This window comes from Prionailurus bengalensis, chromosome A2 (genome assembly GCF_016509475.1).
Source record: "Prionailurus bengalensis isolate Pbe53 chromosome A2, Fcat_Pben_1.1_paternal_pri, whole genome shotgun sequence".
Taxonomy (NCBI): Eukaryota; Metazoa; Chordata; class Mammalia; order Carnivora; family Felidae; genus Prionailurus; species Prionailurus bengalensis.
Genome location: NC_057348.1, coordinates 161,163,320 through 161,183,878, shown reverse-complemented (window position 1 = coordinate 161,183,878; position 20,559 = coordinate 161,163,320). Strand labels below are relative to the sequence as shown.

The following is a 20,559-nucleotide window of genomic DNA, read 5'->3' as shown; positions in this document are numbered from 1 at the left end:
GAATGAGGTCCACGTGGGGCTCTGGGCTGAGTGTGGAGACTACTTAACACTCTCTCTCTTTTTCTCTTTCTCCCTCTGCCCCTCATCCTTTCACAAGGGTGCGCTCTCTCTCATTAAAAAAAAAAAAAAAGGCAAAGGATCTTAACTGACATTTCTCTAAGCAAGGTAGACACGTCATTAGTCATCAGGGAAACGTAAATCAAAACCACAATGAGTAAACTTCATGTCCATCAGGATGATGGCTAGAATAAAAAAAAAAAAATAGTACCAAGTGTTGGTCAGGATGTGAAGAAACTGGAAGGCTCACACACAGCTGGTGGGAAAGTAGAATGATATGGCCACTTTGGAAAATAGTTACGCAAACAGTTAACCATACAGCTACCATTTGACCCCCAAATTCCACTTTGGTTATCTACCCAAGAGCATGAAAGTGTACGTCTATATAAAAACCTGTTCACGGATGTTTAGAGCAGCACTATTCATAATAGCAAAGAGGCAGAAATAACCCAAATGTCCATCAATTGATGGATGGATACACAAAATGTGATAAACCCAGTCAGTGGGTTATTATATGGGGCCATAAAAATGAACAAAATATTGATATATGCTATAATATGGATGAAGTTTGAAAACATTATGGTAAATGGAAGATGCCAGTCACAGAAGGCACGTATTATTAGTCTACTCAGGCTGCTAAAACAATGCCATAGACTGGGTGGCTTAAACAACAGATATTTATTTTCTCACTGTTCTGGAGGCTAGAAGTCCAAGATCAAGGTGCCATCAGGGTTGGCTCCTGGTGAGAGCTCTCTTCCGGCTTGCAGACGGCTGCCCCATCCCTGTATGCTCACATGGCCTTTCCTCTGTTCCTACTTGGGGTTGGGAGGGAGACCGCATTCTCTGGGGTCTCTTCCTCTTGAGGACATCACCCTACAGGCTTAGGGCCCCACCATATGATCTCATTTAACCTTAATTATTCCCCCAAAGGCCCAAACTTCAAATACTATAAAACTGAGGGCTACGGCTAGAGCACACAATCTTGCCCATAAAACCACATATTATATGATCACATCTATCTGAAATGTTCAGAATAGACAAATCTATGGAGACAGATTTAGAGACAGAAAGATTAGTGGAGGTGAAGAGAGTAAGGGATGGTAGCTAAAGGGTACAGGGTTTTTGGGGTAATGACAATGGCTCAAAAATTTTCTGTAGTGATGGTTGAGCACATCTGAATATATTAAAAATCACTGGAAAACTAATTAAACGGATGAATTCTAAGGCTTCTGAATGGCATCTCAAAAAAATCATTATTAAAAAATTCAATACAATCCCAATTTTAATTCCAGCAGTTTTTAGAGAAGAAATTGACAAGCTAAATATGGACCTAACAATAAGTGGGGGGGGGGGGGGGGGGGAACAAAGTTGGGAAGACTTATACTACCTGACTTCTAAGAGTTTTCATAATGCGACAGTAGTCAAAAACAAAAATGCAAACAGCAATCAATATCCCACATGAACACAGATGCAAAAATATTTCACAAAACAAATCAATAATGTATCATTCCTTTAGGATGGATATAGAGATCAATGAAACAATATTCTAGAAATAGAACCATACCTATATTATCATTTAATTTTAACAAAGGCATCAAAGCAATCTATGGGGACAAGTCTTTACAACAAACAATGCAGAAATAAAAATGGATGTCCATACAGTGGAAAAACTAAGCTCAAGCCTACCTCACACCATATACAAAAGTTATACGGATGGATCAGAGGCCTAAATGTAAAAGCCCAAACCATGAATTTTTGAGAAAAACACATTATCTTTATCGTCTAGGGGAAAGGATTCTTAAAGGTCACAGAAGGCAGGAACTGTAAAAGAAAATTAAATTAGGTTTCCTCAAAATCAAATAGACCTACTCATCCAAAGACACCATTCAGAAAAGGAGTAGCAAGCATTGGACTGGGAGAAAATATTAGCAAAACCTATGCGACCAAACACTGGTTCCCTAAATACATAGAGAACTCCTACGACTCAATAATAAAAGACTTGGACATTGTACGAGGGAAAAGAATGTTAAATTACATTCATCTTCCTTAACTGTGCCTCTGTGAAGGACAGCTTAGGGCTTTGCACATGGGTAATTTCAAGTTGGATTTTACGCATCATATCCATGGTCTTAATTCTTGCAACAATCACAATGGCTCCCTGGTCTTCTAGCTCTGATAGACACTGGCTGCTCTCTAGACCAATCGGACAATACTAATCCTGGAACTTTACCCTGCTCCCTTAAATTTAATCCATGGATTCGTGGAGATCTCATAATTCTCTGTGCACAGAAATTTCATAATTTTTCCGCTAGTATCAATCTTCTCATTATTTTGAGCAGTAGAGATTTAGCAACTTCAATTCTGAGAAATGATTTTATATTCTCTTTACAGAAAGATACCATAAGTTTAAAAAAAATCTCCTCTGCTTTTCTCCAGAATTCCTAACGGTCAGATATTAGGCCTCCTGGGTTAGTTCTCAGGCACCAAAGCTTCGTGCCCTTTCACTCTTCACTTTCACCTATTCTCCTAGCTCTGTTACTTTCCTTAAAATCAGAGTTCTCATTTGAAATAAGGGTTCTTTTTTCATAGCATCCTGCTCCTACTCTACTACTGTAGTAAGAATCTCTTATATCTGATGATGCTGACTTTCAAAACATTTTCTTCTGTTGCCGGTATTAACAGTTTCTCCTAACCCTTTTCATTCTATGGTTGTTTATTCTGTTCTTTCAAAACACAGCTATTCATGCTTATACTCATAACGATAAGGAATTGCAATGCCAGCTGGAAACACCACTGGCCTGAGAGAGACTGGAGGGCCACAGCACGTGAGGCGGCCACTTCGCTGCCGCCGCCTCGCATGGCGATAAATGGATGTGCCCTTCAGGGCCGTTCATTCTTCCTGAGAGCTATTCAGTCTCCAGCATCACCACCAGTGTTTTGCAATGGAATTGGGGGCCAATCATTCTAAATGCTAACTTTCTGTCATAGCCAGTGCTCATAGTTCCTACTTATGCCAACGTCCAAGCCTCCTGCCCTAAATTTCTGACACAGTCTCCTTCAATGTGTTCAAAGTACACACAAGAGTTCTGCCTGGGACACAGGATATGCTCTTGGCCGCCAAATGATCTGTACTTGGGAGTAGAGGGGATGATGGGCTGTTAATTTTACAGATTTTGAATCTATTCATCATCTCCCAGGCACCGCCCCATCTCACACTACCTTCTGCCAAACTGGAGGCTTCAGATCCCGAGCCTCTCCAGTCCTGCAGGAACAGTGGCTTTCCTGCTGCAGCACCTCTCACCACCCTCTAAACCAGGGCTTCCTATATTCTGGTAATCAGTTGCCCCGCCTCCATATGCCTTCCATCTTCCACAAAAAAAAAAAAAAAAAAAAAAAAAATTTTTTTTCAAGTTTTTATTTTCATTCCAGTTAGTTAACATACAGTATAATATTAGTTTCAGGTGTAGAACTTAGTGATTCATCGCTCACATAAAACACCCAGTGCTCATTAACAAGTGCCGCCTTTCTATTCTAGAACACCTACGGTGTTTATTCTCTTCCATTCTTCGTCTTCACTGATCTTAAAATTCTTTTACTACCGTTTTAGTGATGTCGCAAAGGGGAAAGTCAAAACGTAATTTTCATCTTTAACCGGAAGCCCAGAAATTGGCGCTTTTGTTTTCTGTTTCTATTGCCACTACCCCAGTTCAGAACTTACACGACACCCGTGTGGAATACTACTACTCAGAACAAGTTGGTCTCTGGTTGTCTTGGACTTCTTCCTGTGTTAATCCCATTTGGTTTTGAGATTAATCCTATTTCTAGATTAATCCTCCTAAAATCTGTTTACATCAAGTCATTCGTTCTCAAGTCACATATCCAATCTTTATGAACCTACACTTTCAAAACAAAACAAAAACAAGGAAACAAGTGCAAACTCACTTACCTGGTTTTCAAGGTTCACCAAAATGGGGCACCATCCTTTATCCAAGCAATTAAATCAACCAATTCGTCTGGTTATTTTTGTGCCATTCAAGCTGGCCGACGCCGTGTCCAATGCCACGTTCGCTAGCAGTGCTACTCCCACTTTCTCATTCATCCTTCTCTCTCCAGCCAAATTCACCAAGATTCTCATTCGTTGTTTTCTGCGCATCCATAGCCATTCTTTGAAGCCCGTCTCAATAGCCCTGGCTCATGAACATTTCTAACCTTGCCAGGGTCAAATTCTTTCTCCCTCCTCCGGTATCATCCTGTGCAATATTTCCTGTCTGCACTACCACCAAAATATCCCATCATAAATATTCCATCACACACACCCCCCCACATGCACCTACACATCCACCATTTCATTAGGCATTTGACATAACTTATAAGAATACCTGAAACAGACGGGTGGGGGATGGGCTAGATGGATGATGGTATTAAGGAGGGCACTCGTGATGAGCACTGGGTGTTGTATCTAAGTGATGAATCACTGAATTCTACTCCTGAAATCAATGCTTCACTGTATATTAACTAATTTGAATCTAAAACAACAACAACAACAACAAAACCCCTGCAACATAACAGTACAAAACAGGCCAGAATAAACATCTACAAGAACGGGAAAATAAAACAGGATACAAAAATTATAATGTCTTTGCCAGAATCCTAAAATCTACCTAAACGAATATGAATTACAAAAAAAAAGAAAATACATTACACATTTGGAGGGCTATCTGCCAGAAGTAATTTTGATTTCAGAGTATTTATCTCCAGCATTTCTAATAGCATTCGAGTAACTGACTGTTGAGTCAATTCCTAATTCTGACTAAAGTGCAAATATTATCAAAGTAATCAAGGAAAATAAATTTTAACAAAGATGCGTGTTTCCAGATGACACAACGACAATCACAAGAGGTGAGCTACAAGCTAAGCCTGGTATGAGGCCAAGAGACCATCTCTGTTCACTCACAGGGATGCTTCAGAGCAAATTCTCTGTAAGGATCAACCACCAGGGTACCATGTGCATAAAAACCAAACCCTACAGGTTACTTGTTTACTTGCAATTGAGAATTTGTGTTAAAGGTTATTTTTAAGTTAATATAAACATCCATTTTCTCCGCACAAGTATGTGTGTGCACGCGCGTGTGCAGGTATCACAGAGAGATGTGAACGAGACAGAGCCCAAACTGTAGGGACCGCTGGTATGGCCAAGACTCCGATGGAAGATGGAAGGAAAGGAAGTACTGCTCACTGTGTGCTTTTTTGGCCTGCTAAATTTTACAACAGGATTATTGATCTGAAAAACAAAAATTCCATTTTAAAAAGCCCCCAAATAGACCTACTCTTGGGTTCATGTAGTTTTTCCTACAGGTAGTTGTAAAGTGAGTGGCTGTGTCCGACCGTGGAAGAGTTCAGCCGAAAGCCCAGCTATTCCTCATGAAAAATGCTGGTCCAGGGAACCCCTACTTGCTGTTTTTGCGAAGAGGAAACAGACACGAAGCTTATATGGGAGATAATAACAGGTGTATGCTTTTGAGGGAGTAGTGAACCACCTCTCACAAAAAAATGACACCAATCGTGCTTTGCATCCAGGCCGAGTCCTCAGAAAGGCAAGAAATCAGAGCCGACCCATCTGGACAGACTTTACACAGCTTTGACAACACACAAGCTTCCGTTTGTATTTTTTTACTCTTAGCTTTCAATCAACTGCACTACGTGGGGAAATGTTATCGGAAAAGGAAAGAGATTCTTAGTGTGTATCCGAAGCTGCTAGAGAGAAATCATCTATCCAGGGGAACTAGTCCTTCCTTGAATCAGCCTCGAGTCAGATGTGAGGACAGGCATCCCCAGATTATTTCGAGTACATTATGTGAAAGGGAGAATAATCCACGTCTAAAGAAAGACTCTGAAACGGATGCATTCCTGAGTTACTGAGTGTGGTTTTTCTGTGCTGTGGGGAAACCGCAGCCCTCCGGCTTCCAGATGCTTTCTCTCCGCACGAAGTGGGGCTCCTTCTACTACTCTGCTTACAGAGACCACACTTACCACCCGCCGTTCCAACACATGCAGAACTGCGTGTTAATAAATCATTTACTTTAGACGAAGAGTAGGAAAACAAAACAGGACTAATGTTTACAAGAAAATGGGTCACATCTAAAATTATTTTTAAAGCAAAAATAATTAAAATAGAATTTGAGAATTAAATATAGGAATTAAGAGGAAACCATCCAGAGGTAAAAATAAACTAGAAGCCTAAAAAGTAATAAAACAGAATTGAAGCTTCATTCAATAGTCAATGGGTTAGTTGTTTGACGCTAAGGCAGCCAGAGTCTAACAAACCCACATATTTGCCTTTTAAAACTTTGGAGAGTCTTTTCAAAAAGCTCCCTGGGGTTTCTTTGGCAACACAGCCAGCGGCAGAAAGCGGAAGGGGATCCAAGCGGACACGGGGCCTCTCGCTCAGAGGTCTGTCCAAGCCTCGCGGCCACGGCAGGCTGGAAAGGGGTCGGTGGGGTGGCGGCTCGCGTTAAGGAGCCAAGCCTGGTTCTGCCTCCAAGATGGGCCAAGTCACTCTCTGTAACCCCACAACCGTTCAACCATTTCCGAGGTATACTTCTGCGTGACTGGTGGGGACAAGTCACGGAAAGGGGTCACATCAGATACAAAGGGGTCTAGGGCCAAGTCACACACGCGCACATTTCTGTAGATGTTTGCAGAGCACCTTCCCCGCAGCGGGGGCCGCAAGGAACGGCTCGGTTCATCTCCTGCTGACATGTCCCGCCGGAAGACAGGGGGGTTACTGCCAGCGCTTAAGGGAGAGGAGGGGGACTCCGGTGACCGTCACCCCCAGCACCACGCCTCCGACTTAAACACATCTGGGGAATCGCTCCGCGACTCTGAGTTACCACCAAACGCAAACCATTTTCATCTTCTAACGGAAAAGTCAATTCAATTAAAGAAGCAAACCTAAACAGAACTATTTCCTACCACCGCTTCTTACCCAACGGGAACTTACAGTGGAATCTTGAACAGCTAGCTTGTATTATAATCATCTGGAAAGGCTACACTGAAAGTTGCATTAAAAATTCTATCTATCTTCACATGTCAACAAACGTGCCGGGACAACTGGCAGGAGCAGCAAATCCACCTCCCACTTGGCACAGCTGGTCTGTAAAGTTAGGAAAGAATCGAGCCGTCGCTGGGCCACTGTCGGTACGGTTCCGAAAAGGATGTCCTGTATAAAGCAAATGCACATCCACAGCCTATCTCAAAAGCCAAGTCTGCCTGCAACTGATAGTGATTAACTATAAAATTTGTTTGAAAATGCTCAAAGCAGTCTAAATACGTACACCAGGATTCACATTTAGAAGCAAAAGAACCTGAACATAGCACATTTGTACAACTAATTAACAAAATATCACTTCTAGAGGCAATGATGCAATATCATTTCTGTGGGTTCTCCCTCAAAGATAAATATAGTTTCTCAATCCTAAAAATTATTATTTTTTTTGAGACAGAGCTAGTGAGTGAATACAGGGGAGGAGAGACAGGGAGAGAGGGAGAGAGGGAGAGAGGGAGAAAAAGATAACCTTAAGCGGGCTCCATGCCTACCATGGAGCCAGAGGAGGGGTTCAATCCCACAACCGTGAGATCATGACCACAGCCAAAATCAAGAGTCAGATGCTTCACCAACTAAACCACCCACGCACCCCCTACAAACTATTTTAAAAGTATTAGGTCAGTGGTGAAAGGCAGAGTTTTGCAAGTAAGTGTAACTAAGACTTATATTTGCATAATGAAAACAAATAATAAATGGTATTTTAATATGCATGTTCTACACTGAAAATCTAGAAAGCACAGAAGATCATTTAAAAATGTACCATCTAGGGACGCCCGGGTGGCTCAGTCAGTTGAGTGTCTGACTCTTGATTTCAGCTCAGGTCACGATCCCAGGATTGTGGGATTGAGCCCCGCGGAGTGTGAGGCCTGTGTGAGATTCCCTCTCTCCCTCTGCCCCTCTGCCCAGCTCACGTGTGTGCTCTCTCACTCTCTCCAGAGTAAATTAAAAAAAAGAAATTAGCATCTATTAAAAAAAAAATACCAGTGATAAGCCCCATACCTCTGGAGAGCTACCTTCAATACGGGGCGATGTGGTTTTTCACAAGCAGAGAGGATGCACTGAGGGTTCACAGAACACGTACCACTTTGCATCCGGCTTCTCCCTTGTTACAGACATTATTACATGTCCAAGAATATCCTGCAGTGTATCTCTATTGGCTGTTTATAACCTTTAAATACCATTTCATCTTTAGTGATGAAGACTGAGGTTGGTTTCCACGGTTTCCTATTACTAAAATATTCTGAATAGCCTTGTACGTACAATTTGAATACCACGACTTCCTTAGAACAGAGTTAAAAGTTAAAAAGCCAAAACACTGTCTTTATATTTCTAAATGTCTCCCCAGAAAGATCACAGCAAACTAACGTTTCCATCTGACGACAGGAACTTCACCTCCCTCTGTAGTCTGCCAAACACTGGTTACAATCACTTCTTTTAAAACGGTTTTCAGTTTTGGTGTAAAAAATTTAATTCTTCATTTCTGTAACAATTATAAGTTGTAACATTTTCTCATACGCCTACAGACCATTTGCATTTCTTCTATGAATCAGTTATGTCCTTTAGAACCTCACTCTAAAAGTCTGGATAAATACATAGGAGAACGGTAGCTACATTTGGAAAAACTGTAAAATACCTTTATGTTTAGGTTTATCTGATGTTAGCCACATTCATTAGGTGAGCCAAACATATCCATGTGAGACTATTAAAAAAAAAAAAGTGCAAGACGAAAACATCCAAATGCATTCGTTGGGCTGGATGGTTATTTCAAAGAAGCCACGGGTCATCATGAATCTGTTGTGAAAGAATTTGTTATTCTTTCGGTTTGATCAGCTTTTCTAGGAGATTCTGAGCTTTCTCTAAAGGTAAGAGGGAATCTGGCAGCAGGTAGGCTGAGCTACTGGAATATTCCCCACGGCTCCTAGGAAGAGCTGGCCAGGGCCAGAGCATGTCAGCCTGACGAGTGACAGCAGCAGCTGGGACGTGACCACGCAGCTGGCAGGCACTGGTCGCGGTAGGACCAGCACGTCCTGGCACGTTGTGCGTGCAAAGCATGCGCGGCCGAGGGCTCAGTCACTCTGGGTGCAAAGGTGCCCCCAGGCCCAGGGACCGTGAACTGTGTCACAGAACATCAGGACGGAGAGTAAATATGAATCCTGACTAGGTCTGTTATCACTTACTGCGAGGTGAACGGCCAAGACTTGGAAATAGGAACGGGATCCTGAGCGTACTGCTGGGGAAAAAGAAGACTTCGAAAAACAAACAAAAAACGAGGCTAATAAAACAGGATAAACTAATTCAGCTCACAGCACCACAGGGAAAAATCCGAACTCCAGCATTGAGAACTTTCGTAGGCATAAGGAAACAATGAAAGACACCAACACGGAGGTTTCTCTGGATCCCAGGGGAAGGCAAAACATGGTCTGCGGTGTATACTGACCAAGGGAAAAAAGGCCTGTGATCTGGAAAGGAGGGCAGGCAGATCTGGCGCCCAGCGAAACCAGAAACTTCTACCACACTCGACCAGATGGGCCGCTCTCAGTTACGCCACAAGGACCCTCCATCATCCTGCGTTCTCACCATCAACGTTTGCTCCACTCATCAAGACCCACGCTTGCTCTGAGCGAAGCATGACACCTGAAGTGTCAATAAACCGACTAAGAAATTACATTACCTATTTCAATTTTTCAAAAGGAAGAAGTCTACTATTGTTTACCCACCTATTACATACCCACCAGCACAGAACGCACGCCTGTATTTTACTGGGAAAAAAAAAAGTTGCTGTATTGACTTTTTAAAAAAACTTGACTTTAAAAAAAACCAAACATGTATTTTCAAGGTTTGTTTCTTTTTGAGAGAGAGAGACAAGAGTGTGAGTGGGGGATGGGCGGAGAGAGGGCGACACAGAATGGGAAGCAGGCTCCAGGCTCTGAGCTGTCACCACAGAGCCCTATGCGGGGCTCGAACCCATGAACTGCGAGATCATGAGCTGAGCTGCAGTTGGACACCCAACCGACTGAGCCACTCAGGCGCCCCAACAGCTGACTCTTGAACAAGAGGGTTGAACTGAACGGGTTTGCTTAAATGTGATTTGTTTTCGCTACATACAGTAGTGTAAATGTATTTTCTCTTACGATTTTCTTAGTATTTTCTTTTCTCTAGCTTATTGTGAGAACACAGTAAACAATACATATGACATAAATGTGTGTTAATCGACTGTTTATGTTCTTAGTTGGGTTTCCACAGTTGAAAGTACTTGGCTATTAAATTTTGGGGGGGGTCAAGCTATATGCGGCTTTTTCACTGCACAGGAGGTCAATGCCCCTAACTCCCGTGCTGTTCCAGGGTCGGCTGTATAGTACGTAAGACACCAAGGAAAGTTAGAAGCGAGGAGACAAAGACTGGACAGACAGACATGCCGGAAGGAGCAAGGGCTTGAGGCTCAAACTGTAGAAGAAAAATGAAGCCCCTGAGAGTAGTGGCTGGAAACAAAGGTGAGTCAACTAGATCTTTCTGACTGCAGATACTCTGGGACTGTTTTCTTTCCAAAAACACCTTTCTCTTTCCTTTGCCATTTTGAGTTAAAAAGTCAAGAAAAATGTTTACACTGTATAATAAGGCTCTAAGAATATTTGTTTCACATTCAAAAGCAGGGTATTTTCTCTAGAAAGCAAGTCACATATGTTTCTCCAGGATAAACAAAGGGTAAAAATTGAGCCGTTAGCCCCCAGCCAGAGTTAGGAAGGAAAAGGATCCCTCTTTTCTCTCAACCAGCTTTTCCTCTCGCCTGATTCTAACCCATTCTCCATCAGCAACTATCGCCAAGGACGCTCTGACCTTGCAGAGTGAACAGTGGGTGCACAGTCTGCTCCCTCCTCCCAGGACCAAAAGCACCCGCTAACCTGAAACACAACCTGACAACCGCCAAGTGTCAGATGTCACTGTAAACCAGCCCAGAGGAGATTATTTTAAAAGGCGAGTCAGCAAGTGGTTAACACGGAGACCGAACACACACCCGAAGAGAAAACTTTACAAAAATCTGCAGTGTTCCGCAAACGGAGGCGGGGCTAGCACTGCCGCGGTGTCTCCAACAGCACCCGGTCTTAGGGGACCCTCAACGCAAGTGACCACATGCTCCGGAAAAGCGTGCGCGACGCCCCAAAGTTCTAGTTGTGACAATGACACCACCAATACTGCAAATACTTTGAGCAACAGGATTCACTCAGATACAGAATCTGAAGGTAGTTAGCAGATAAAGGCAGGTTTCTAGGGTCAGGCTACTGCGCATTTTAGTACCGCCATCATTTACTGTGGCTGCCGTATCAAGCAAGTTACGTGAGCCTTTGGGGAAGTGGTTTCCGACACCAACAGAGGAGGGTCACTCCCACCAGCCCTCGGGGGCAATGCAAGCCTTGAGGAAGACGAAGATGCTTCCTGGCCCAAGGCCTGACACATAAGACTCCAACTGTAGCTGTTATTTCATAAATACCTGAAGAATTAAAGTAAGATATTTTAGACTCAGTCGGCCTGTCCACTCGTAATAAATGTATAAAGCTGTTATGTTGTCAAACGCAACTGGGAGGAAAAGAATACTCAATTGAAAGGCTGCATTTCCGAAAAAATTTAGAAACTGCAGAACTACACATTCTAATTATTTACAGAATAAAAGAAGCCAGTAACTGCTGTCTCTACATTCTCAGAGTTCTGAGAGCATGGCATGGTCCTGGACAGAGGACCAATCTGATTTAGCCAAAAATCACATGTGAAGAAATTCCCCAGAGAGAAATCAGCAATTAGACGTCTTTGGTCTCCACACCGGGGCTCCCTGGGCTTTCCGCACACCAGAAACCCAGCCAAGTGCCTTGTCTCGCCACTGAAACCACCACCTTCAGCCGTATTACTTACAGGATTAAACAAAAACAAAAAAGATCATAAAGGTCATACACCTAGGTAAGCCACAACCCCCGAGTGGAGGAACCTCCTCTCTTCTGTCAAAGATCCTATCCTCCTTAAAGGCTTTCTCTATGTCCTGTGACCCAGCAATCCACTCCCAGCTATCCACCCAAGATAACAATATTCACAACAGCATAGTTCAGTAAGAGCCAAAGGGTGGAATCAACCCAGGCGGCCCATCACTGACGAACGGATGAACAAAGCGCGGTATGTGTCCCTGCGATCCAGCCGTCAGGAGGAGGATGTGCGGACACGTGACACAAGGCTGAAGCCACAAACACCGTGCTAAGTGAAAAAAGCCGGTCTCAAAAAGCTAAACATTGTGTGATTCGACATTTCTTAAATGTCCAGAACAGGCAAATGCACAGACAGAAAGTTGATTAGTGGTTGCCGGGGACCGAGGGGAGCGAGAACGACAGTGACTGCTCATGGGTACAGATCTTCTCTTGGCGGTGATGGAAATGTCCTCAAATGAGACCATGTTGGTGGCTGCACGGCCCTGGGAATATACTAAAAACCACTTAAAGAAGGGTGAATTTTACAGTATGGGAGTTATATCTCAATTAAGTTGGTTTTTTTAACAACGTAAATGTACACGCACATAGGAATATGTACACAACTATAGTAACTTTTAAGTTAATTTTGAGTTAGACATGCAGCTTCAGGTCTATTTAAAGTAATGCTAATTTGGGGGGACAATCCTAAAATGTTAGCATAGCTGAGGGTACACTGGAATATCACATAGCCAAGTTTGACAACTATGGATACATACTAAAAATCTAAGATTAAATCTCCACTGAACTAGCAACTTTAAACTACTAGAACCAGCAAAGCGGTAGCAAACTGCTGTCTAGGGAGTTAGCTTAAATTTCAATTTCTTATATCTGAATGGAATCAAGAAACTTACAAGTTAAAAAGTGTATCGTCAAGTACATACTAGAGAACAGGAGCTATGTCTTTTACACCCTCATGACCTTTGTGGCAGGCAGACAGTCCCTTGCACACACCATGGACCACATAACGCGCGAATGAGATACTTTAATACCGTATGTGTAAAACAAGGTCGTGACTGTCAAGCTTTTTGCTCTATGTGGTAACCCTTTAGATAAGGGTCAGCGAACTGTTCCCATAAAGGGCGAGACAGCAGATATTTCTGGCTTTGTGGGCCAGACTGCTTTTATTTTTTAATGTTTATTCATTTTTTTAGAGAGTGAGCGTGGGGCAGAGAGAGGAAAACAGGATCCGAAGCAGGCCCCGCACTGTCAGCGCAGAGGCCAGTGCGGGCCTTGAACCACGTCCTGAGCCACGGAGGACCAGACCATTTCTGATGCAAGCACCCTGCTCAGGCCCTGAAGCACAAAGGCGACTGCACACAACACAGAAACCAGCGCTCCCCTGCTTTCATTGGCGCGGTCCGATGGAACTTTCCGCAGCGACGGAAGTAGTGTGCCATCTATCAAGCACCTGAAGTACAGATACCGTGACTTAGGAACTGTTCATTTTAGTGACTGCCAATGTAAACAGCCACACGTAGTCAGTAACGACTGCACTGCACAGCACTGCTTTGGACTAACCAACCAGCCAATTTTACCTCTGGTCAAAAGACTTAACGAGTGTGAGTTAATTTTTAAAGCTAAAAAAGGACTCTGAGTATATCACAGGGTGAAAATGGAAAGAGAAAACACGATGTAAAATTTCTAACCATTCACAGATCATACTAGTAAATAACTGAACTTCTAAGCAAATTAATCTTAGCTCAAGCAGTAGGATACGTGTAGAGCTCCATGTATCTGGATTTCGCCATACTCTGTCTGGTATATACTTGCTGGATTCCAGCGCGGAGGTCGTCCCAGATCTGGTCAAGGCCAATCTGCTTCAGTCCATGGGGATTCTGACTCCTGTTTGATGACATCGTGAGCGATATTCTTAGGTCGTCCAGTGCAGCAATCCAAACTCAAGGTACAGCTAATTCTCCATCAGATGAAAATATACAGTATCATTCCAAATTTATTCACAGCAGCTCAGAAAGGATGTCCTTTATATGTAGAGAATGAAATCTCATTGCAGGCAAACCTGAGGAAGAAATAAAGCCAATTAATTCTTTCTCGACATCCTGGGGTGGGTAATGGGGTGCCTGCCACGCGCACAGAAATATTCAGTCTGTGGGCATTAGTGGGCACCACTCTAATCTAGAGAATATTTCTCTTTCTCTGTGGAAACAAACTCATGTTAGATGGTCTACGTACAGAGATAAGCTTACTTATCAGGGATTTAGGTCGGAATCCTATGAACTCACAAGAAAAGTGTTCACAAGAAAAGCCGGGTGAAACTGCAGAAGCACAGCTAACACCGTTGCTCTTTTTTGCCTCCTGAAAGTATCAAAACTTAGCCACTTGGCCTACATAACAACTAGAAAGATAAACTCAAAGGAAAAAAAGGCAAAGCTAACTCCCAGAAAGCGAAACACAAACACCTAAAAAGTAGGAAAAACCAACCACACTAGTTACCTGTGAATTCTAACAGTTTTTCACTTAGCACTTTGCAGGAATGCAGATGTTGGGGGGGTTGAAGGTGCAGGGAAACGGTCACTCCCCCTTTTAGAAGGGAATTTGGCAGGAATCATCAAAATTTTAAATGTCCCCTAAATTCAGTGGCCGGGGTCTGAAGCTCGTCTCCACACCTACTAGGTATGAGGTCTTCGGCAAGGTACTTCACTTCTCAGCCTCGATTTCTTAATCCTCAAAAGGAGGGGCAGATCATTTTTCTCAGTTACTGTGAAGTCTAAATAAGATAATGCCTCTGTTATTTACTACCTTATCGATATTTAACACAGTCAACGCTTCACAATTAATACTGGCTATTATTTCCAAGTGTATAAGGCTCCTGCAAAATAGAATTTAATGCTTCAGGATTTCAGATCCATAGATAAAGGGCCGGAGGTATTCCATAGCCTAGTAACTCAGTACTTCTCAATACGTAATACTACAGTCACACCTTAAGGATCATCTACGTACATCACACTGAAATGTGGAGGTTTTTAAACAAGTACTTCTGTTGTCAAATTAAGAAACACTGAATTATTTGAATGGCTCCATACAATAAATGTTGGAGGTAAATGATGTCTGGAGCAGAAGAATGGGTTGTCAAAGCGTGCCAGTGCAAATTTGAGTTCAGCAAGTAATACGGTACATTCTCCATCTTCCATGGCATTAGCGCTCCCTGTAGGCTAAGGCACATTTGAGGAGAATGTAGTTCATACTTGTGGATCAAGTCTGAAAACCAAATCATCTCTAACATTTATTTAACTTTTACGGAGGCTTCACGCCCAGTGTGGAGCCCAACGCGGGGCTTGAACTCACGACCCTGAATCAAGACCTGAGCCAAGATCAAGAGTCAGACGCTTAACCAACTGATGCACCCAGGCACCCCTCTACTAATTATAATCTAAGCTTTGGGACCTAATATTTTATGAAGCCACACTACCACTCTTGATCCTGCAAGTATTCTACAGCATACGCTCAAAGAAGTAGGCTCAAATGTAGAACATAAACCTATCTGACAGAAGAATTCCCTCAAGTTTTAGGGAAACCAACACCCAGCAGCCACTTCGCAAATGCTCCCGGAATCTATGTTCCATCTGCCTTTCCTTCCATCTCCCTTGGGAGGATCATACCCACCAACACCCCACTTGACAGTGTGTTTGGACCCGTAGTACCGCCTGGTGGCGCGACCTATTTAAACCCGCACTCCTTGTGTTCCACCCGGGGGCAATCATCACTTCAACTCCCCGGACTCACACACACACTTCAGTTAATTCTAACTTAGATAAGCCTTCTCAGACCCATCTAGATGCTCTTTTACTCCTCTTTCTTCCCGTTTAATTCCTAGCAGCAACCGGGAAAAATGTTCCACTCTTTCCATTTTCACCTTTTCCTCACCGTATCACTTCCACTGGGCCGCATAAAAGTACCTTCAAGTTCAACGGGTTACTACGGGGACGTGTCCCAACCTCCTTCCTTCAAACCCCCACCTGCCAGTGACTCACGAAGTGTATCTCCAACCCAGACTGCTTCTCTCGAGTCCAGGCCCATCTACACATCTCAGTGCCCAGTTCACACCCCCTCCTAGACCTCGCACACCCAGCAGGCGTACAGCTGAATGCAGGAGCTGCCCCCAGATGCCCCGTTCACCGGTGCCGCCCATCTCAGTGAGTGCCAGAAACCTGGGATAATTTGAATGCCTCGTTCCTGTTCTTTCACATCTGAGTGCTACTGATTTTAACCTTCGAGGTCACGTCACATCCACTCACTACTACCTCCGTTTCCTTCCCCAGCGGTCACTGTTGTCATCGTCATCGTCGTCATCATCATCACTGCCGCCGCTCCCCAGGCTGCTTGTGCCCGGAAAGCTCCTGTGCTCCCCCGCCCACGTCCGGCCAGGTGACACTCACTAGAAGTCCCAGACCAGTGAGTCCCACCTCGTGGGACTTTCCCTTCTGAACTCTCATTCCTGGTAATCCCAGGCCTGTGTCTCTCCCTTCTTTGCAGAGAAGGATTCATGGCACAGAGACCATCTCTTTTGCTGAGAACCTAGTTCGGAGCCCGGCACACAGATCAATGTTGTATATGAATAAATGAAATAACAAATTGGGGAACTGAAAAGCTGTATTTTTTAAAGGATTTAGAAATAATGAAGTATCACCATTATAAAGCATCTGAACTTACCCTCAAACCCTCACTTAGAATCTCCATTAAATTCTATCTTGTTTCTTCACTTTTTCCTTCAAACACTAGATTTTAGGCTGAAATTTTTCTTACTGATTCATTTACTAATGTTGTTATTCTGGTCACTACAAACATATACATATTTTAATACAGTGTTTAAACAGACTTGTAAGACGCCCAGGAGTTCAGTGATCAGTAATATTTTACTGAACAAATATTTAGTACGAAACTATCACGTGCCAGGCACTATTGTAGGCACTATCTTATGTACTCTTAATAATAGTAAATCAAAACAGACACAACTCTACTGCTGTGGAATAAAGCACCTACAAAGCTAACCCATTAACTTTTGGTATGTGACACACTTGTAAAGTGGAAAATTTATGTACTACGCATTTGTGTACCAAAAATATTTGCTCACAAGAACCAATTACAGTAAGATTGGAGGTTAACTTTAAAGATAGTTAGTTCTGGCCCTCCCTTTTACGGAAGCAATCAAACCTAACCAATGTTACAACGCTAGAAAGTGTGAGAACCACAAGCCTGACATCTGGATTCTGAAAAGCCAGTATTCCTCAATACCCTGGTGTGACTTTTAGGTTCTTTCATTTTTAGGGTGTCAACAAATAGGGAACCAATTTCAACAGTCACAAACCAATCAATGTGATACATCACAACAATGAAAAAGGATAGGAAACCATATGATCATTGCAGTAGATGCAGAAAAAGCATTTGACAAAGTACAACATCCATTCATGATAAAAACCCTCCACAAAGTAGGTTTGGAGGAAACACACCTCAACATAATAAAGGCCATTTATGAAAACCCATGGCCAACATCATACTCAATGGGGAGAAACTGAGAGCCTTTCCCCCAAGGTCAGGAACAAAACAAGGATGTCCACTCTCACCACTTTCATTCAACATAGTCCTGCAAGTCCTAGTCACAGTTATCAGACCAGAAAAATAAATAAAAAGCATCCAAAGCAACAAGGAAGAACTAAGACTCTATTTGCAGACGACATGACACTATCTAAAGAAAACCCTAAAGACTCCACCAAAAAACTACTAGACCTGATAAAGCAATTCATTGAACTCGGCAAAATCAAGGTACAGAAGCCTGTTGCATGTCTATGCACTAATAATGAAGCAGCAGAGAGAGAAATTAAGAGAATAATTCCATTTACAACTGCACCAAAAATAATAAAATACCTAGGAATAAACTTAACCAAAGAGGTGAAAGGCCTGTACTCTGAAAACTATAAAACACTGATGAAAGAGATGGAAGACAACACAAATGGCAAGACATTCCATGCTCATGAACCGGAACAAATACTGTTAAAACGTCTACACCACCCAAACAATCTACAGATTTAATGCAATCCCTATCAATACCTACACATTTTTCATAGAACTAGGACAAACAATCCTAAAATTTGTATGGAACCACAAAAGACCCCAGATAGCCAAAGCAGTCTTGACAAAGAAATACAAAACTGGAGGCATCACAATTCCAGACTACATGTTATATTACAAAGTTATAGTGATCGAGACAGTACAATACTGGCACAAAAACAGACACATAGATCAGTGGGACAGAAGAGAAAACCCAGAAATAAACCCATAATCATACAGTCAATTAATCTTCAACAAAGGAGGCAAGAATATGCAAGAGGAAAAAGACCATCTCTTTAATAAATGGTGCTGGGAAAACTGGACAGCTACGTGCAAAAGAAGGAAACCAGGCCACTTTCTCACACCATACACAAAAATAAACTCAAATAGATTAAAGACCTAAATGTGAGACCTGAAACCACAAAATCCTAGACAAGGGCACCAACAGTATTACTACTTCTACGACATCAGCTATAGCAACGTTTTTCTATTTTTTTTTTTAATTTTTTTTTTCCAACGTTTATTTATTTTTGGGACAGAGAGAGACAGAGCATGAACAGGGGAGGGGCAGAGAGAGAGGGAGACACAGAATCGGAAACAGGCTCCAGGCTCCGAGCCATTAGCCCAGAGCCTGACGCGGGGCTTGAACTCACGGACCGCGAGATCGTGACCTGGCTGAAGTCGGACGCTCAACCGACTGCGCCACCCAGGCGCCCCAGCAACGTTTTTCTAGATATGTCTCCTGAGGCAAGGGCGATAAAAGCAAAAATAAACTATTGGGACTACATAAAAATAAAACCTTCCACACGCAAAGAAAACAACAAAACTGCAAGGCAACCTACTGAATGGAAGAAGATATTTGCAAAGGACGTGATAAAGGGTTAGTACCCAAAATATATAAAGAACTGATACAACTCAACACCAAAAAGACCCCAAATAAACCAATTGAAAAATGTGCAGAAGATGAAAAGACATTTCTCCAAAAAAGACACCTAGTTGGCCAACAGACGCATGGAAAGATGTTCAACATCACTCATCATCAGGGAAATACAAATCAAACTACAATGAGATAGATCACCTCACACCGATCAGAATGGCTAAAATCAAAAACAGAAGAAACAAGTGTCGGCCAGGATGTGGAGAAAAAGGGACCTTCTTGCACTGCTTGTGGGAATGTAAACTGGTGCAGCCGCTGTGGAAAACAGTATGGAGGTTCCTTAAAACACAACTACCCTATGATCCGGTAACTGTACTAAGTACCCACAAAATACAAAAATACTAATGCAAAGGGATACATGTACTCCTATGTTATTGCAGCATTTACAACAGTAAAATTATGGAAGTGGCCCAAGTGTCCATCAACTGATGAACGGATAAAGATGTGGTGCATATATACAACGGAGTATTATTCAGCCATAAAAGAAGAATGAAATCTTGTCATCTGCAACAACATGGATGGAGCCAGAGTATAATGCTAAGCAAAATAAGCCAGAGAAAGATAAATACCATATGGTATCACTCATAAGTGGAATTTAAGAAACCAAACAAATGAGCAGAGAAAAAAGGAGAGACAAACCAAGAAACAGACTTACCTAAAGAGAACAAACTGATGCTAACCAGAGGGGAAGTGGGTGGGGGGATGGATGAAATAGCCATTGGGGATTAAAGAGTACACTTCTCACGAGGAGCACCGAGCAGAGAGAATTTGTTGACTCACCGTACTGTACGCCTGAAGCTAACAGAACATGGTATCTTAACAATACTGGAGTTAAAATAAAAAACTTTAGAAAAACCCAGATTCACCAATTTTCTCTAGAACACCTCCACTCTCCTAACTCAGCATCGGCATCCAAATATGCCCAAACACATTCTTTATGTGCTTTTTCTTCCTCTACTACACTTCCCATTCCAGTTCTAAGTCTTTACACCAAGACTCACTCACACTCTAGAAGATCAAACACAACCTTTTCATGTTAAAATGTCAGGGTGACATCACTCATCATCAGGGAAAGACAAATCAAAACCACGATGAGATACCACCTCGCACCTGTCAGAATGGCTAACATGAACAACTCAGGCAACGACAGATGTTGGCGAGGATGCGGAGAAAGAGCAACGCTTCTGCACTGCAGGTGGGAATGCAAACTGGTGCAGCTGCTCTGGAACACAGGATGGAGGATCCTCAAAAAACTAAAAATAGAACTACCCCACGACCCAGCAATTGCACTACTAGGCATTTATCCACAGGATACAGGTGTGCTGTTTCAAAGGGACACACGCACCCCCATGTTTATAGCAGCACTATCGACAATAGCCAAAGGATGGAAA

The 20,559-nt window shown here is 42.7% G+C and overlaps 1 protein-coding gene across 4 annotated transcripts in view; it reads right to left on the bottom strand.

Moving 5' to 3' along the window:
* Nucleotides 1-20,559, bottom strand: part of CUL1 (cullin 1) — a 106,596-nt gene that overhangs the window by 55,813 nt on the left and 30,224 nt on the right. For all 4 annotated transcript variants that reach the window (XM_043589814.1, XM_043589812.1, XM_043589811.1 and 1 more), the window contains exon 2: nucleotides 13,885-14,185. In XM_043589814.1, coding sequence (XP_043445749.1) covers nucleotides 13,885-14,024 — 140 coding nt within the window. In that variant the 5' untranslated portion in view covers nucleotides 14,025-14,185. The remainder of the gene's footprint in view (nucleotides 1-13,884; nucleotides 14,186-20,559) is intronic.